The sequence below is a fragment of the Lutra lutra genome, chromosome 1 (assembly GCF_902655055.1).
Source record: "Lutra lutra chromosome 1, mLutLut1.2, whole genome shotgun sequence".
NCBI classification, from domain to species: Eukaryota; Metazoa; Chordata; class Mammalia; order Carnivora; family Mustelidae; genus Lutra; species Lutra lutra.
In genome coordinates, this window is record NC_062278.1 from 198,841,384 (window position 1) to 198,860,932 (window position 19,549).

The 19,549-nt window shown below is 37.8% G+C and overlaps 1 protein-coding gene across 1 annotated transcript in view; it reads left to right on the forward strand.

Annotated features, from left to right (window-relative positions):
• The window catches only part of ERC2 (ELKS/RAB6-interacting/CAST family member 2), a 937,761-nt gene that overhangs the window by 313,871 nt on the left and 604,341 nt on the right, over positions 1-19,549 (forward strand). Inside the window, exon 8 of the mRNA XM_047691669.1 lies at positions 11,281-11,448. Coding sequence (XP_047547625.1) covers positions 11,281-11,448 — 168 coding nt within the window. The remainder of the gene's footprint in view (positions 1-11,280; positions 11,449-19,549) is intronic.

The following is a 19,549-nucleotide window of genomic DNA, read 5'->3' on the forward strand; positions in this document are numbered from 1 at the left end:
CAAGGGATGAATGGATAAGGAAGATGTGGTCCATATACACTATGGAGTATTATGTCTCCATCAGAGAGGATGAATACCCAACTTTTGTAGCAACATGGACGGGACTGGAAGAGATTATGCTGAGTGAAATAAGTCAATTATCATATGGTTTCACTTATTTGTGGAGCATTACAAATAACATGGAGGACAAGGGGAGTTAGAGAGAAGAAGGGAGTTGAGGGAAATTGGAAGGGGAGGTGAACCATGAGAGACTATGGACTCTGAAAAACAATCTGAGAGTTTTGAAGGGGCGGGGGGTGGGAGGTTGGGGGAACCAGGTGGTGGGTATTGGAGAGAGCATGAATTGTATGGAGCACTGGGTATGGTGCAAAAACAATGAATACTGTTACGCTGAAAATAAATTAAAAAAATTTTAAAAAAAATAAATGGCCCTGTGAAATGGCATGCACCTCCATTTTGATGCTGAACAGATGACTAGGACTGGTAGGACCTCTTGAAAGCTTTGTGATTAAATTAAGTAGAAGTGAAGACACAGACTGCTTTTATAAATATGTGTCAAATTTATATGGAACCAGAAAAGACCTCGAATAGCCAAAGGAATATTGAAAAAGAAAGCCAAAGTTGGTGGCATCACAATTCCGGACTTCAAGCTCTATTACAAAGCTGTCATCATCAAGACAGCATGGTACTGGCACAAAAACAGACACATAGATCAATGGAACAGAATAGAGAGCCCAGAAATGGACCCTCAACTCTATAGTCAACTCATCTTCGACAAAGCAGGAAAGAATGTCCAATGGAACAAAGACAGCCTCTTCAATAAATGGTGTTGGGAAAATTGGACAGCCACATGCAGAAAAATGAAATTGGATCATTTCCTTACACCACACACGAAAATAGACTCAAAATGGATGAAGGATCTCAATGTGAGAAAGGAATCCATCAAAATCCTCGAGGAGAACACAGGCAGCAACCTCTTCGACGTCAGCCGCAGCAACATCTTCCTAGGAACATCACCAAAGGCAAGGGAAGCAAGGGCAAGAATGAACTTTTGGGATTTTATCAAGATCAAAAGCTTTTGCACAGCAAAGGAAACAGTTAAAAAAACCAAAAGACAACTGACAGAATGGGAGAAGATATTTGCAAATGACATATCAGATAAAGGGCTAGTGTCCAAAATCTATAAAGAACTTAGCAAACTCAACACCCAAAGAACAAATAATCCAATCAAGAAATGGGCAGAGGACATGAACAGACATTTCTGCAAAGAAGACATCCAGATGGCCAACAGACACATGAAAAAGTGCTCCATATCACTCGGCATCAGGGAAATACAAATCAAAACCACCATGAGATATCACCTCACACCAGTCAGAATGGCTAAAATGAACAAGTCAGGAAATGACAGATGCTGGCGAGGATGCGGAGAAAGGGGAACCCTCCTACACTGTTGGTGGGAATGCAAGCTGGTGCAACCACTCTGGAAAACAGCATGGAGGTTCCTCAAAATGTTGAAAATAGAACTACCCTATGACCCTGCAATTGCACTGCTGGGTATTTACCCTAAAGATACAAACATAGTGATCCGAAGGGGCACGTGCACCCGAATGTTTATAGCAGCAATGTCTACAATAGCCAAACTATGGAAAGAACCTAGATGTCCATCAACAGACGAATGGATAAAGAAGATGTGGTATATATACACAATGGAATACTATGCAGCCATCAAAAGAAATGAAATCTTGCCATTTGCGACAACGTGGATGGAACTAGAGGGTATCATGCTTAGTGAAATAAGTCAATCGGAGAAAGACAACTATCATATGATCTCCCTGATATGAGGGAGAGGAGATGCAACATGGGGGGTCGAGGGGGTAGGAGAAGAGTAAATGAAACAAGATGGGATTGGGAGGGAGACAAACCATAAGTGACTCTTAATCTCACAAAACAAACTGAGGGTTGATGGGGGGAGGGGGTTGGGAGAGGGGGGTGGGGTTATGGATATCGGGGAGGGTATGTGCTATGGTGAGTGTTGTGAAGTGTGTAAACCTGGCGATTCGCAGACCTGTACCCCTGGGGATAAAAATATATGTTTATAAAGCTGAAAAAAAAAAAAAAAAAGAAAGAAAGGATGAATCCCCAAGTTTTGTAGCAACATGGACGGGACTGGAAGAGATTATGCTGAGTGAAATAAGTCAAGCAGAGAGAGTCAATTAAAAAAAAAAATTAAAAAAATAAATATGTGTCATAGAAAAACTGTGACATAACATGTTTGCAAAGGTGGAAGGTGAATTGCAAAAATGTAAAAGTACAGTTTAGAGTCTCAACTTGTGCGAAGGCACAAATACGAGATATAGTTGGCCAGGATGGAAATCTTTAATCCCTTTGGCACATGCACATTTTCCCTGAGAACTGAGATTCAATCCTGAAAACTTGGAGGATTCAGACTGTGCAGACAGAATCTATGGGCCATGAGTTACCTTCAGAGCACTGTTAAGCCTTTAAGAATGGAATGTACCATATAAATAATTGTTTTTCTGTAGGGAAAGAATGATGGCATCCCCTATTCTATACAAGGCTTTGTTCCTAATGTAACACATTTTTCATCTACTGATCTCAGTACTTCTGTATTAATCACTCCCTCTGTTTTAGGAGTTTGACACCACTCTGCTGTCCTAGAGCTCCTCTTTTATTCTGAATTTGTAACACATTTTCTTATTAACCTCTGAAGGATTACAAACCTCATAACCCAAACTGCATGATAATAAGCATATCACTATCTAGACAAGGGCCATATCTGCAGTGAAAAAGAAGCTGTTTTCCTTGGCAAGGGAGTGTTTTAAGGGTGTTGGTTGTGTCACAGACGTAAGCGGTGGAAGAACTTTCAGACGAGATGAAGTGTTCCTGATGTCCACATGGACTTCATATAAAGCGTGTGATGTAATTCTGATTGGCTTTTCTTCTTGCCATCACTGAGACAGACCTTCCCCAGCCTCAGTTCTCATGTATGTTCGATTGCATCACTTTCCATTTTTATTGAGTTTATGGCTATAAAAGAAGCAAAAAGCATATTTTTATGGACGAATATGATTTTCTACCCTGTAACTATATTCCCCTTAGAAAAGCCCTTTTCTGTTATTGTCTGCGTAAAATATTTATTTGAAATTTACCTCATGGCAGTGATAGTCTGAAAGCTATTTAAAGCAACTGTCTATTTAATATTTATAGACTGAAATAGTTCTATCATTATCAATCTATTTTTATTGAATAAAGTAGGTGTATGTAGAACTTATCATGTTCTTCCTTCCTATTAAATACCACTCTGTTGATGAACTTAATTTCATTCAAATTCCTCTCTTAATACCCCATTCCCACACTAAATTTCTACCCTGATACTTGTAGAAGTTAGCTCAAATCATTTTTTTATACTATAAACATCATCTTTGCTTAAGCATATAAAGTTCAAAGTTTTTTTTAGCTTTACTTTAAGATGAATCAGTTTCATATGTGGAATCAACTCTAGACTGTGCTGGCAGCTACAGTTGCATGTGATTTAGAACCATACCCCATGTGAAGAATGCTGAGCTTGCTGATCACAACAGATTTTATTTCCTTTATAATTTTAGTTAATCTTAATCCAGATTTTCCCTTTTTAAATTTATACTCTGTTCTTACTGTATGAGAGAGAGAAAAATGGAAAGACAGAATTTACTTTCATTACAGGTAAAAATGATCATAGACTCATGATTCATTAAATTATAAAGAAGAAATGTGTTTCATGGATTTCATCTACCTGATCAGTGCCACCATCTGTTCACACATACCCAGAGCATATTGATAATCAATCACAACTCTTTTTCAGTGCATCTTTAAACATATTCAGAATCCTTCTCAAGACTGCTGGTCACTACCAAATCTCTATATTTGGCAAGCAAGATAAAACCTATTTCTCCCCTGCTCCAGTCTGACTTCATCCTGCAAATGGGATTCCACCTCAACCTTTCTAGTGAATTGCACAACCTGAACAATTCCAAAAAAGGGGGTCCTGTTTATTTGTAAGCATCCTGCTCTGTTCATTCTCAGCAGTTATAGTCAGTAGATTGGTTCTTTTTTATGCCAAATGTAGTTGTTGAAAAGAACAAAAAATGTTGGATAAAATATATTTTCAAAACACTTATTTTATTTTAAGATTTTTTTTTTAATTCATTTGTCAGACAGAAATCACAAGCAGGCCGAGAGGCAGAGAGAGAGGAAGGGAAGCAGGCTCCCTGCTGAGCAGAGAGCCTGATGCGGGGCTCGATCCCAGGACCCTGAGATTATGACCTGAGCCGAAGGCAGAGGCTTTAACCCACTGAGCCACCCAGGTGCCCCTAAAACATATATTTTAAAATGTACTTATGGGGATGCCTGGGTGGTTCAGTTGGTTAGGTGACTGCCTTCTGCTCAGGTCATGATCCTGGAGTCCTGGGATCGAGTCTCGCATCGGGTTCCCTGCTCGGCAGGAAGTCTGCTTCTCCCTCTGACCCTCCCACTTCTCATGCTCTCTCTCTCTCTCTCATTGTCAAATAAATAAATAAAATCTTAATAAAATGTACTTATGAACTCTCAAGTCAGAAAAAAATCTCAAGAGCCAAACTAAGCCAAAGCAGGGGGCTGGAGTGATAACAGAACACTGGTTCTATCTTCTTATTGGCATTTTCTAGATAGGTGAACTTGAGCATTAGTTTCTACAGTTATGGGAACATTGAAGGAAAGAGATGGAAGCCTGAGTCTGTTGAAGATGAAGAGTCAAATAGGAATTCCACTACCACTATCACATTAAACTGGGGTCCCAGAGACTCTTAGTACAGGGTAAACTAAAAATCTCCCCATTGTACTTTCCTCCCACCTAGATTACGGGAATCCAGGGAAAATTACCTATTTTAAGACTTTGAGCCAAGTGAAAGTTTAAAAAAACTAGCTTTAAGAATCCATAACCGCAGATGGCTCTTGCACAGATGTGCAGTATAAGGGGATCCAAAAACATCAAGTAAAGAATGGAGTTTAATGGGGCCCTTAGTTGATAGTGCCCCAGGTATTGGCAGAGACAAATGCTCTGAAGGGCCACAAGTTCAACTTAGACCTCAAAGTTTTTCTCCAGATAAAGTTCTAAAAATCATGAGTCACAGAAAAAATTTTTTAAGAATCACAAAACTGGAACGAAACCAAACTATCATAATTGATAGCTGGTACAAAGAATAAACAGCAGAATTAGAAGGCAAGGACTTCAGAGATGGGAATTTCAAGACAAACACTATGAAATAAGTATGTTTAATATGTTTAAGTAAATAAAACAGAGGATTGAAAACATGAATAAGGGTCAAGAAACTATAAGAATGCCAAGCATATTTAAAGAGAACCCCCCAAAATGTCTAGATATGGGAAAATATAAAAATGGAAATTTAGGGGCGCCTGGGTGGCTCAGTGGGTTAAGCCGCTGCCTTCGGCTAAGGTCATGATCTCAGGGTCCTGGGATTGAGCCCCGCATCGGTCTCTCTGCTCAGCAGGGAGCCTGCTTCCTCCTCTCTCTCTGCCTGCCTCTCTGCCTGCTTGTGATCTTTCTCTGTCAAATAAATAAATAAAATCTTAAAAAAAAAAAATGGAAATTTAAGTTTAATGACTAGGTTTAACTTCAGGGTGATCATAGCAGAGAAGACTTGTAATGAACTAGAAAATAGAGTAGAATAAAGTAAATAAAAAGATGAAATACATGAAACATATGTTAAGATACATAGAAGACAGAATAAGAAGCTCTGGCATATGTTTAATCAGAGTTCCAGAAGGAAAGAGAGGTGGGGAGTGGGGACAGAGTCACTACACTGAAGACATATTTGAAGAGCAGAAAGCAGAGAATTTTCCAAAACTGCTACAGGTACCAGTCCATAAAATCAGGAAGCTCAGAGTACCCCAGAGAGGATAAATAAAAAGAAATCTGTCTGTTTGCATGAGAGTAAAGCCATCAAATCTCAGATGCAAAAATAAAAAGGTTTTTAAAAACAGAACACCTGTCTGAAGAAGATATAGGAATGGCTAATGAGTAAATTAAAACATGCTTAATATCATTAGTCATTAGAAAAATCAAAACCACAATGAGGTATTACTTCATCCCCAGTGGAATGGCAATAATTAAAAAGATGTACTAACAAGTGTTGGTAAGAATATGATGAAATTAGAACCCTCATATATTGCTAGTGGGAATATAAAATGGTACAGTCATTTTGGAAAACATATCATATGGCCTAGCAATTCCACACATATATACACCCAAGAGAAATAAAAACGTTATGTCCACACAGACTTGCATATGAATATTCTTAGGAGCATTATTCATAATAGCTAGAACATGGAAACAACCTGAGTGTCCCCCTCAGCTGGTAAATGGATAGACAAAATGTGGTATATTCATTCAGTATGCTATTTATTACTCAACAATAAAAAGGAATGAAGTACAGATACATACTACAACATGGATGAATCTTGAAACATTGTGCTATGTGAGAGAAGGCAGTCACAAAGTATGTATATTGTAAGATTTCATTATATAAAATTCCCAGAATAGACAGAAAGTAGATTATTAGTTGCCTAGGGCTGGGGTTGGAGGGTGGCAAATATGGAGAGTGACTTCTAATTGTTACCAGCTTTCATTTTGGGATGAAGAAAATGATCTAAATTTTGATTATGACGGTTGCATAATTCTGTTGATATACTAAAAACCATCAGCTGTACTCTTTAAGCAGTTGAACTGTATAGCATATAAATTATATTTCAATAAAACTATTTAAAAAGGCAGCTAATGGAAGAAAGTCCTAATACTTATAAAGCAATGAATTTGGAGTGATAGCTTGACTTCTTAATAGCTTTTTTAGCCAGAAGATGGCTGAGAAAAGTATCTCTTAACCTAGAAAATTTCTTTTAATAATGAGCAATAATATTTTAAAAAATTGTTGAGATATTTTTAGATAAAAATTGAGTTTGCCACCAACCCAAATCCTACTAAAAGAATTTTAAATGTTGGATTTTAGGCAAAAGGAGATTTCTGACAATATCTGAGATGCAGGAACAAGTAACAAAGTTAGTGACGAATGTGGGGGTAAATCTAAACAAACACGGACTGTAAAAAAGTAATGGTGAATTAAAAACAAAATAGGGAAGAACCGAAATACATGACAGTAATGTGTATGTCAAGGGGATGGTGGCTGAACTTAAAGTGTCTTAAGATCCTTTTGTTATTCAGAAAGAATGTAAGCATAGGTTGACTTTTGACTTAGGTAAACCATGTATGAGAAAATCTACTGGACTTAAAATACTAAATATGATGAGTGAATAAAAAAATGTAAGTATGCTATACTTTCTAAGGTAGTAACCTAAGGATTAGAAATAAATGAAATAAACATAAAATAAATATAAATAAAGGTATAACTTTTAAATGAGTAGAGGCAAAAAATAGAATAAAAAATGGAATTGGAGGGGCGCCTGGGTGGCTCAGTGGGTTAAGCCGCTGCCTTCTGCTCAGGTCATGATCTCAGGGTCCTGGGATCGAGTCCCACATTGGGCTCTCTGCTCAGCAAGAAGCCTGCTTCCCTCTCTCTCTCTCTGCCTGCCTCTCCGTCTACTTGTGATCTCTCTCTGTCAAATAAATAAATAAAATCTTTGAAAAAAAAAATGGAATTGGAAAAAAATTCATTCAAAAGGCAAGAATTAAAAGAGAAGTAATAGAAATGGCAGTATATTTAGAAAGCACAAGGTAAGATGGTTGAAATAAAATCACATATATCTGTAATGATAATAAATGCTCCATTTAATTTTATCAGACAGGACAAAAGAATCTGGGTATATGCTATTACAAGAGACATCTACAACATAAAGTTAATGATACATTGAAAGTGAAAAAAAGATACACCAACCGAATATTAACTTAAGAAAGGTGTCATAGACTTTATGGCAAGGAAACCATTTTCAAGCCAATAAATATAGATTATTGCACTCAATAATTTTTAGATACAGATTCTTTTCTAGCACACAGTATACAAAGCACATTTATGATAAATGATCACATACTCTGTCATAAAGCAATCACACCAATTTCAAATAATTAGTATCAAACAGACCTTATTGTCTATTCACAAAGCAAACAAGCAAGAAAAAACACAAAGATAACTAGGAAACATCCATATATATATATATTTAAAGATTTTATTTATTTATTTGACAGACAGAGATCACAAGTAGGCAGAGAGGCAGGCAGAGAGAGAGGGAGGGAAGCAGGCTTCCTGCTGAGCAGAGAGCCGGACTCAGGGCTCGATCCTAGGACCCTGGGATCATGACCTGAGCTGAAGGCAGAGGCTTTATTTAACCCACTGAGCCATCCAGGCACCCCAACGTCCATATATTTTTAGAGTAAGAAGCAAATTTCCAAATTATTTGTGAGTTGAAGAATAAATAATAATGGAAATCAGAAAATATTTATGATGGAATAAAAATGTCAATACTACATATCAAGCTAAAATGTTACAGGGAAATTTATAGTTTTAAGACACATATATGGAAAGAAAAAGGAGTGAAAATTAGTGAGATAAGTATCCAACCAAAGAAAGCAGTAGGAAGGAAATTAAAAAAATAAGCGCTCAAATTAATGAAATAGAAAATAAGAATGTTTGGGGTGCCTGGGTGGCTCAGTCATTAAGTGTCTGCTTTCTGCTCATGATCCTAGGGACCTGGGATTGAGTCCCAGGTAGAGCTCCCTTTTCAGAAGGGAGTCTGCTTTTCCCTCTGCCTCCCCTTCCCACTGCTTGTGATCTCTCTCTCTCATGTGCTCTTTCTCCCAGATAAATAAATGCATCTTAAAAAAAAAAAAAAAGAAAAAAGAAAATAAGAATGTTGGATGATCGACACAGCCAAAATTGGCTCTTTGAAGAGATTATTTAATGTGGCATGCCTCTGCAGAGCCGCATCAAAGAAAAGAGTAAAATTAAAGAATATTAGGAATGAAATAGAAGAATCATAGATGCCATAGGTATTGAAAGATAAATGGGTTTTATGAAAATTTTTCTGCTAAGAAAAGGTGAATTTTTAGATAAAATGAAAAATTCTTAGGAGAAAAAAACTTATCAAAATTGACTCAAATAATTAGAAACACAAATATTTCTATAACCTTTAAATAGATGAAGTAAGTAACACTCTTTGGAGAAAGAAAATGCCAGCTTTACTGGTGATTTGTAAATGAAAGTTAACAGTAAGAAAATTTCAGTTTTACACAAACCATTTCGGAACACATTAAAAGAGTGAGCACTCCATTTAGAAGGCAAACTTGGTACTAAAACCTGATGAAGACAGCACAAAATGGGAAAATTATAAACCAGTCTCATCCATAAACATAGATGAAAGATTCTTACAAAATATTAGTAAGCTGAATCCAGTAACATATAAAAATATAATACATCATGACCAAGTAGGGTTTTTCATAGTTGTGCAAGGAGAGCTGAGTATTTTAAAAATTCATTAATGTAATTCATTTCAATAACATATTAAAGGTGAAAAATGTGATAAATCATGAGAAGCAGAAAAAATGTTAATTAATATTAAGCATTCCTTAATGATTAAAAAAAAAAACAACTCTTGGCAAAGTTGTAATAAAAGGGAACTTTCTGTAACTTAAGAGTGCCTATAAAAAGCTAAAGCAAACATCAAACTTAATGATGAAACACTGAAATTCTTGCCTTCAAGACCAGAAACAAGGTGAAAATGAGCCACAGTTTCTTCTAGGCCTCTCTGTCTTTCTGCATGGCCTGTCCATGTGGCTGGTATGGCCTTCAGAGCATCATGGTCAGAGGGTGGCTGGATTTCTAACATGGTGGCCGGCTTCCAGCTGGATGAGACTAAATGTGCCTGTCCTCCTACAGACAAGGACCAGAACTAACATTTTGGCTGCATTTACTGGTTGAAGCAAGCCACAGTTTAGCCCAAGTTCAAGGGGAGAGTAAACAGACTCCACCTTTCGTTGTGAGTACCCCATGTGTGTACAAGCAGGAAGAACTTGGTGACAGTCATCTTTGGAGATCATCAACCACAACTATCAGGCTGGTAAAAATGTACAAGTCTGGTGACGCAAGATGTTGACAACAATGCGGAGTGATTGGCACACTTACACACTCCTTGTGACCCTGAATATGAGTATAACAGCATTGGTAAACATTTTGGTGTTATCTAGTAAGGTTAAAGATGTGCATACTATGTAGTCCAGCAATTTAACTCCTAGATCATTTTGCTATGTGTACCAGGTGATATATATATAAGAATATTCAGAATAGCATTTTTTGTTCTAGCAAAAAACCTGGAAACCAACCAAAATGTCTATTAACAGCAGAATGGGCAAACAAATTGTGGTGCAGTCTTAAAATAGAATTCTGTACTTCAGGGAAAATGAGCAAATTGTATGTACAATAACATGATTTAATCTTTAGGACATAAGATTGAGTAGAAAAAAGCTAGGTACTAAAAAAATATACAGAACAAATGAAGTTTAAAGTCAAAAAACATATGTAAAAACAAGCAAATAAATGACAAACACACAATTTAGGGTGGTAATTATTTCTGCATTAAGAGAGAAGGAGATAGAAATGGGTTGGGATGTAGATAATTCTAATGATCTTTTTTGGTGATTTGAATGATGAATGTTTCTCATATTATTTTTCCTTATACTTTCTATAATTTTATGTTCTTTTGTGTCTTTTCAGTATTTAATATAAACAAAAAACCTTTAATACTTACTTTTTTGGAGGGGGGAGTGAGGATTTCTTTTTTTGCCAAATGATTGCTTTGAATGATCATTTCCACTGTCGAGTAGCAGAAAAGGACCAGGGTATGTCTTGGGTTCATTACCTTTATTAGCAACCTGCTGACCCTTCTGAGGATTTTGGTGAATAATTTATATTGCTTCGTGGATGAGGAGTGGATTTGGCTAGGAAGCCTTCATTCCACTGTGACTCTTGGTCCTCAGTGGGATGGAAGGTGGAAGGCAGTTTGCTGACCTTACTTTTCTGTTTTTTTATACTCTTGACTACCTTTATAGAGCCTCTGCAGACCCATAAGAACTTCCAAGGCCATCTTTTCAGGCAAGCTTGTTGGTTTGCCTTGTTGGATTAATGATCATTAGCTATTGAAAATTAAGAGAAATCAGCAGCTCACAAATGTAAAGAGTAGGAACTGTGGCTTCTAATTTCTTGCAATATTGTTGTTTTACAGATTGATCAGCTGAAGCAGGAGCTTTCAAAGAAGGAGTCAGAACTTCTTGCCTTACAAACAAAGCTTGAAACCCTTAGCAATCAAAATTCAGATTGCAAGCAACACATTGAAGTGCTTAAAGAGTCGCTTACTGCCAAAGAACAGAGGGCTGCCATCCTTCAGACCGAGGTAAGCCACTGTTTCAGGATTCCAGGCAGCAGACGTTGAGTTGATAGAAAATATCCTACCTGGACAGCTTTCTTTAGAAGATCCCTTATCCAAACCCTTGGGGCCAGATGTGTTTTGGATATCAGATGTTCCAGGGATTTTGGAAAGGTAAGACCCATACCACAGATCACATAACACTCACAGTGGGGATATAGCAACACCCTATAACAAACAAATGACTATTTCTGCAGAAAAAAAAAATTGCTCACACTAAAGTAGGGTAAGTAAAAACTGTGTAAGTAGCATCCTATTAGTTCATGTCAGGTTGTGCCACCCCAAAGAGTTTGTTTTACACTGGAATTTTTTTTTTTCATTTTTCAGAGTTTTTTGGATTTGGGAACCATAAATAAATGGTTGGATCTATAATGGTATTTTCAAAATCATAAAAAAGTTGCAATGTCCTCTGCCTTACTTGCTGTGTATCTGTATAGGTCCCTCTCTGTGATTCTAGGGGTTTTTTACTTCCTAAAGAGTATCCTCAATTTTCAAGATTCTTTTACCCATTGAAGAAAGTTGATATTTGTGTGAGTTTCTTAAAAGAAATGTTGGTTTGTTACTTCTTATTCATACTTAGAAGAAAACCAAATACATGTTACTCTCCTATTTCCTTGCTTCTCTTCATTGGATTATATCTTTGGGTGTGCTAAGAAAAACAAAACACAAGCTAGTTATGTAAGTAAGACAGTTGCCAGAAAATAAATTATTGCATGTGGACAATAGCAAAGAATGTGGTGAATCTCCCTGATTTGGGGGGTTAAGGTAGTATGTTTTGTGGGTTTCTGTGAGAGAAGGCAGTGTAATTGAGTTGCACGTTCTCTCTTGTGCTCTTTAAGCCATGCCTTTGTATATGTTTTTGGGTCTGTGGGGAGATTTAAATTTTCCTTGGAGTTAAGGGGGCCATTGAGTAGGCCTATGCCCTCAGTCCAGGTGCAGCAGAGTGTCCTGAGGCGAAAGGAGACAACCTCCAGATTGGATGGGTCTTGGCATGTTTGTGACTCAGCCCCTGTGCACTTGACACTGGCTCGTAGGCAGTTGTTTGATCACTGCAAACCCAAATGGTCACTTTGACCTCAGTGATGTAGATATTTCACATTTAAAAAACATCATTTTCAGTTCTGTGTGGTTTCATTGGGAAATTGGAAGCATGGATATTTTATTTTGCATGGTCAAAATTTGAGCTCTGGGGGCGCCTGGATGGCTCAGTGGGTTAAGCCTCTGCATTCGACTCAGGTCATGATCTCGGGGTCCTGGAATTGAGCCCTTGCTCGGGATCTCTGCTCAGCGGGGAGCCTGCTTCCCTCCCTCTCTCTCTGCCTGCCTCTCTGCCTACTTGTGATCTCTGTCTGTCAAATAAATAAATAAAATCTTTAAAAGAAAAAAAAAATTGAGCTCTGCCATAAATTGGAAGACAGCTTGTGTCTCTCTTGAAGAGGCTACAGTGTATCTAGTCCAGAACTGTGCCAATACTGTAGCCACTAGCCACAGGTGGCCAATCAAACTTAACTAAAATTATGTAAAATTTAAAATGTAGTTTCTTAGAAACACTAGCCATATTTGAAGTATTTGATAGTTACATGTGGCTAGTGACTAGTGTATGAGAAAGTAAGCCATAGAACATTTCTGCTATCTGGCACTTATCTAAATAGGGGTTAAAAACTATGGCTTATAGGACAAAGCCCACTTACTGCATTTCTTTATAAATAAAGGTTTATTAGAACACAACCACACCCTGTCATCTGTGTGTTGTCTTTGGCTCTTTTGGGGCATCAACAGCAGAATTTAATAGCGACAGAGGCCATCTGGTCCTTAAAGTTGAAAATATTTACTCTCTGGCCCATTACAGAGAAAGTTTGCCAAGCCATAGGATTGTGATTTTGTGGGAAGAGGGTTGAGTGGGAATTGAAATGTCCTTTTCCTACCAGTTGTAGTCTGAAGAGAACCAGATAGTTTGCTGACCCCTGTTGTAGAACAAGGGTCAATTTGTTTTCACAGTGATTATTCACAACACATGGTTGTCTTGGGTTGGCAATGACACTAGCATTACTAATAATGCTGTGTAATTCTGCTGCTGTGTATTAGGTAGAAGGAAATTTGAGAAGCAAGGCAATCTGTTGTGGTATTACTTGAACTGGGAATCAGGCTTCTTGATGGTTCCTTTCCAGCAGAAAAGAAAGAAAAGTCAGCTCAAAAAGTCTTACTACCTTCCTCTCATTACCTTATACTGATGAGTGCTGTATCCCCTGGCCTCTTTCCCTTTCCTTATACTCTCCCCTGTATCTTACTCTTCTCAAGTTAATGTAGTCTAAATCAGACCTATACATTTTTCATGAAAAAGACAGTGGTAGCATTATGTGACTAGCTTCCATCCCATGTTCAATAATTAAAATGACCCAATAAAGAGATGGTGCTTTGAAGTAGAAAAAATTATTCTCTGTGTGCAGAGAAAGTGAGGTTTTTTTCTAGTTTCCTGCTTTGAAGTTGGGAGTGTGAGATTAATGATTTTATTAACTGGAAACATCCAAGGAAATTTCTTTTGCCCTTTTTCTTTTAAAATCTTTGTAAATCGAAATGGAGAATGTTATCTAATGATCTCCATCTCTTAGGGGAAGCAGTTGAGGTTGAAATTAGCTCTAATTGTTGGATTATAAGCAAAGGATTTTTGACAGCAGAGTAAAGTACATTAAAGAAATTTTCCTGCTTCTTGGAGAAACAGACAGAAGTAAGAATCTCCCTACCTAACATGTGGTAGATTAGTGAGTCAGTGAGTGAGATATTTTATGTTTTGTTGTGCCCTATAATGAAAGACCTGAGTTTACACTCATATGAAAGATATGGTGCTCATTCTTGGAGGGGGTTATACCTGATCGTTCCTTCCAGTTAGATTCCTGAGTCATTCCTGTAAGCTCTTGTTAAAACAGGAGAGGGCTCTCCCTAGAATGGGAAGAGCATGTTGGCTTATTTGGAAAATTTGTACCATCAACTGGGTTTGGCTACTCTTAGAATATGGTATAAAGGACAGATACCTCTGGCTTAAAGGTTCATCACTGCAAGGAAGCCGTTTGCTACCAGGGTATTTGGGTTTAGGAGGTAGTAGGATGAAGGGTAGGATGAGGAGTGGAAGGCAATTTGTCTGGGTTTGTGGCTATGTGGCTTGGCTCCTGGGTTGGTTTGTTTTAACTTGTACAAATGCCCAGACGCTTTTTGACATGTGTGCAATAAATCAATGGAATAATAATTACACATACACAGAGATACACCACATAGCTCTTAACATAACATTTTACTTTTTAAAATAGCTTCAAAGGACCCCAAGGCCAAGTTTCTTATTTTGCTACTTCCCTTGATGTTTTCTGTGTACCAACTTAGCCCCATCTGCCAACACATTAATTCAGTGGCAGCAGCGATAATCATGAATTGGCTTTTTTAGCACCTTGATTTTTCTAGATTTCAATGAATAATTATCAACATATTCAGAAATTAGGAAGAAGAAAGGCCTAGCTATTATTCTATGATCTTAAATAAAATGAATGAAGAACACAGCATTTAGAAGTGAGAGATGTATGGACATGCCTTTGCTTCCCCATTATATAACTGCAACATGAATAAAACTTAAACCTGTCTGAGTCGTCATGTCTTGATGTATGAAATGTCAGTCACTGTGCCAACCTGACGCATCTGTCTGAAAAGTGCTTTGACTGCAGGGGGGGTGCAGGGGTTCGAGTTGTAAATTGCGCTATCATCATTGCTGCTGTTATTATTATTACTATTGTATATCAGGATGTTTAGGGAATCCTCTATGTTACTTCTTTTCTTAACATGCATTCTGTGTGTTTTGCCTCTGTGGGTCTCTTGAATTTGTGTGTCTGCATTTATCAGGCCAAGACTTTTATTTTTTTTTTTTAAGTTATTTATTTATTTATTTATTTGACAGAGAGAGATCACAAGTAGACAGAGAGGCAGGCAGAGAGAGAGAGAGAGGGAAGCAGGTTCCCCGCTGAGCAGAGAGCCCGATGCGGGACTTGATCCCAGGACCCTGAGATCATGACCTGAGCTGAAGGCAGCGGCTTAACCCACTGAGCCACCCAGGCGCCCAAGACTTTTTTTTTTAAATTGAGTTACATTTTTGTGTCTTAGAATGATACAGAGAAATGAAGAAAATATGAAAGTGTCATCTATTTTGTTGTGTCCCCAAATTAAGAGACTTCCTTCAGTTTTCTGGCAGGTCCACTTTTCCCCAGCCCAGCATGATTCCCAAACTGCCGGGCATGACAACACTTTTGCATGTTTTCTGGAAGATGTGTTATATGACAGTGGCATATAATGCTTGCTCTTATACTCATTTCTGTTCCAAATAGATCAGGGAGGAGTTCTACTTGTTTAAAAATAAACACTTGAGAACTTACTAACAAATATGTAGGGGTTTGTGTTCATAAAGGCAAGGAGCAGCAAACGTAGGTTAGGTTAGTCACATCTCCATAGCAAAGGTCCATAACCTTTTTGTTTTTGTTTTTTAAAGATTTGTTTATTTGAGATAGAGAGAATGAGAGAGCAGGGAGAGGGGGAAGAGCAGAGGGAAAGAATCTCAAGTAGACTCCCCACTGACTGTAAAGCTGATACAGAGCTTGATCTCATGACCCTGAGATTATGACGTACCCCAAATCAGAAGTTGGAGATTTAACTGACTCAGGCACCCAAGCATCCCTTGCTTTTGTTTTTAAAATGTAATCAGTATACGGGGCGCCTGGGTGGCTCAGTGGGTTAAGCCGCTGCCTTCGGCTCAGGTCATGATCTCAGGGTCCTGGGATCGAGCCCCGCATCGGGCTCTCTGCTCTCTCGGGGAGCCTGCTTCCTCCTCTCTCTCTGCCTGCCTCTCTGCCTGCTTGTGATCTCTCTGTCAAGAAAAAAAAAAAAAAATCAAATAAGCTCGTGTTAAAAAAAAAAATGTAATCAGTATGGAAGAGAACTTCATGTCTATAGGCTCACTTACTAGAAAAATTTACCTTGGCATACATACATTTATATTCACTTGCAATCATGTATATAATTTTAGGCAGTTTAGAGATGCCCTGAAGCATTTCCAAGAATTTCCAAGAATTAAAGATTCCTGCTCTGTAGATTCCATGCATTTTTTTCATTCAACACATAATTTTTGAATGATTACTATTGCTGGATATGATGCCTGCCCTTATCCAGCCAACACTTCATTGGGCATATGGATATATGATAGATAACTAACTGATTTATAGTACCATGAATGCTCAGTGATTTCGTTATCACTGGTTGATAATAATTCCACACAAAATCTTAATTGGATTTTATTTTCCTTCTATTGTTTAAAGCAGATAAGGAAAGGAAGGAAAGAAGATAGAAGGAAATACATGTTTAGCTCCTTTGGAGATAAAGCATGTAAGCTGTATGAAATGTCCCATTTATATCTCATATAATTGAAGGCTAATGTTGCCAAGGTGATTACTTTGATAATGTTAAGATTTTATGTTTTGACTAAAGCTTATCCTTTTTGAATCCACACTCAGGCAACTTGGCTTTTCTTGAGAAAGGGAATGGTATTTATGGGGTTACAGACACTCTGCTGGATTTTTTCAGGAGTTACTGCATTTACTTAGAAATGCTTCGATCTGCTGTACTTTAGACACTTCCCTAGACTTGTCTAGATGAATGAGGTGTCATTTGATAATATTTTATTGAGTATCTATCATGTGCAAGGTTCTGAACAAGGTGGGACCCATAATCTCATGAGCTATTGGTCTTAGACTTCTTAATTTAATTCTATTGCTCAAATGGCTACTGAGTGTCTTGTGGCTGCTATACTGAGTTTCAGGAGATACAGCTTAATGTTTCCCATGTGATACTTTATCTTAAACTTGACTCACAACTTGCGAGGCTGGTATTATTAACCCCATTTTCAAGATGAGGAGATAGAGCCTCAGAACTTGTTTAAGGTCATACAGCGGCGAGTGACAGGGGCTTGAATTGCAAAACCTGAGCTCTTAACAGAAATCTAGTGCTTTCCATAGGGCCCCTGTGGAATAAGTGTTTTCTTTGTGTCAAGGAGCTGTCATACATTGTCTCATTTAATCTTCACAGCAAGTTTTATAATGCTGTCTTTTTTTTTTTTTTAAGATTTTTATCTATCTATTTGACAGACAGAGATCACAATACGCAGAGAGGCAGGCAGAGAGAGAGGAGGAAGCAGGCTCCCCGCTGAGCAGAGAGTCCGCTGCGGGGCTCTATCCCAGGACCCTGGGATCATGATCTGAGCCAAAGGCAGAGGCTTTAACCCACTGAGCCACCCAGGCACCCCTATCATCCTGTTTTAACAGCTGAGTTCACTGCTGTTCAATGCTTAATGGGTAAAACCCTGTATTGGCTATGAAGAGTTAAGAACGAATAATTCTGTGACTTAAATCCTCCCAGTATTGGGGCACCTGGGTGGCTCAGTGGGTTAAAGCCTCTGCCTTCGGCTCAGGTCATGATCCCAGGGTCCTGGGATCGAGCCCCACATCGGGCTCTCTGCTCGCCAGGGAACTTGCTTCCCCCCCTCCTCTCTCTCTGCCTACCTCTCTGCCTACTTGTGATTTCTGTCTGTCAAATAAACAAATAAAAAATCTTAAAAAAAAAAAAATCCTCTTAGTATTACTATAGCTATAATAACCATTACATACTGGCCATAATAATGAAGGATATTGCCCAAACTCTGGGCCGGGACCATTTTTCATGAAGTCTAGAATTCTTGTATATTAAGAAGAATTTATTATATATTTACTTTTTATTTCTTTAAAGGTGTTTATGATTATATGTACATACCTATACTTATGCATGCATGCATACTTTGTTAAAAAAATAAAGTAAAAGAATGGACAACTGTACCTTTGCTGTGTTTCCCTTTGTGTTGGAAACTCAGATGATATTTAAATTGTCTGTGATATACATATGTTGTGTACAATTGTAAGGTAAAAAATTAAATGCATTTTAACAGAAGGGGTGTTGATCACTTCTTCAGGGAGATTGTTTCCTCAGTAAGGAGCTGCTGGTGGAGTAAGAGGAGATGTTTTCTGGGTTCTGTGGTGGCATATTTTTGTGAGTGAGTCATGGATGTTTCAGTGTGATAACACAACCAGAAAGCAGACTTGGGCTGTCAGTTTCAAGGTGGATCGTAAAAATCAAGCTTTTGACAATGAAAATGTTGTTGTTACATGGAGAAAAGAACACAATTTACGACTCCTTGTTTCTTGGTTTTCTGCACTGCGGTGGGCCCTCTCTCATTTTCATGATGAGCCCAGACTCTTGATTATACAGGTCACTGTGACAGGAATTGGGGATGCTTTGTGGCCTCCAGGGACCTTGGGACTACATGCATTCATACAGGGTTTTGCAAACTTTTCCAGATACTTAAGGAACCACTCTTTCTTCTGAACTCACATGTTTTGGGCAAAGGAGTTTTTTTTTAAGTGTGTAGAAATAATAATTGCCACAATATATAAGGTGGGATTTACAAGCAGTCCTCCTTTATTTTTTTTTTTTACCTTTTTAAAATTTAAATTCAATTTAATTAACATATAGTATATTATTAGTTTCAGAGGTAGAATTTAGTGATTCCTCAGTTGCATATAATATCCAGGGCTCATTCCCTCAAGTGCCCATTACCCAGTACTCCTTTACTTTTAACCAGTAATTTCAGTTTTCCTTCTGCCTCCTGTCGCGGTTGACTGGCAAACAGTGAAGTCCTTTTTAATCGCTTCTGTCCAGGCTTCAAAGGGTATTTGAAATAACCTTTTTGACATAGACTTTTGTTAAGTGAACGTCATCATCATGGCATTTAAAGTGAGATGTTTCTTTGAAAAAGTAATTAGTATATGATAAAAACCAATTTTTAGGACTGTCAAATTACCCCAGTGCTGCATTAGGGTGTATTGTTTCACTTTCAAGACTTGTGAGGAATGTCTTTAGAATTAATAAATTAAGGGATTTGGTGAAAAAAATATACAAAAGAAAATTCTGGTGTCACTTGTATTTTTCCATTCTAATCCTGTTGTTGGCTTCA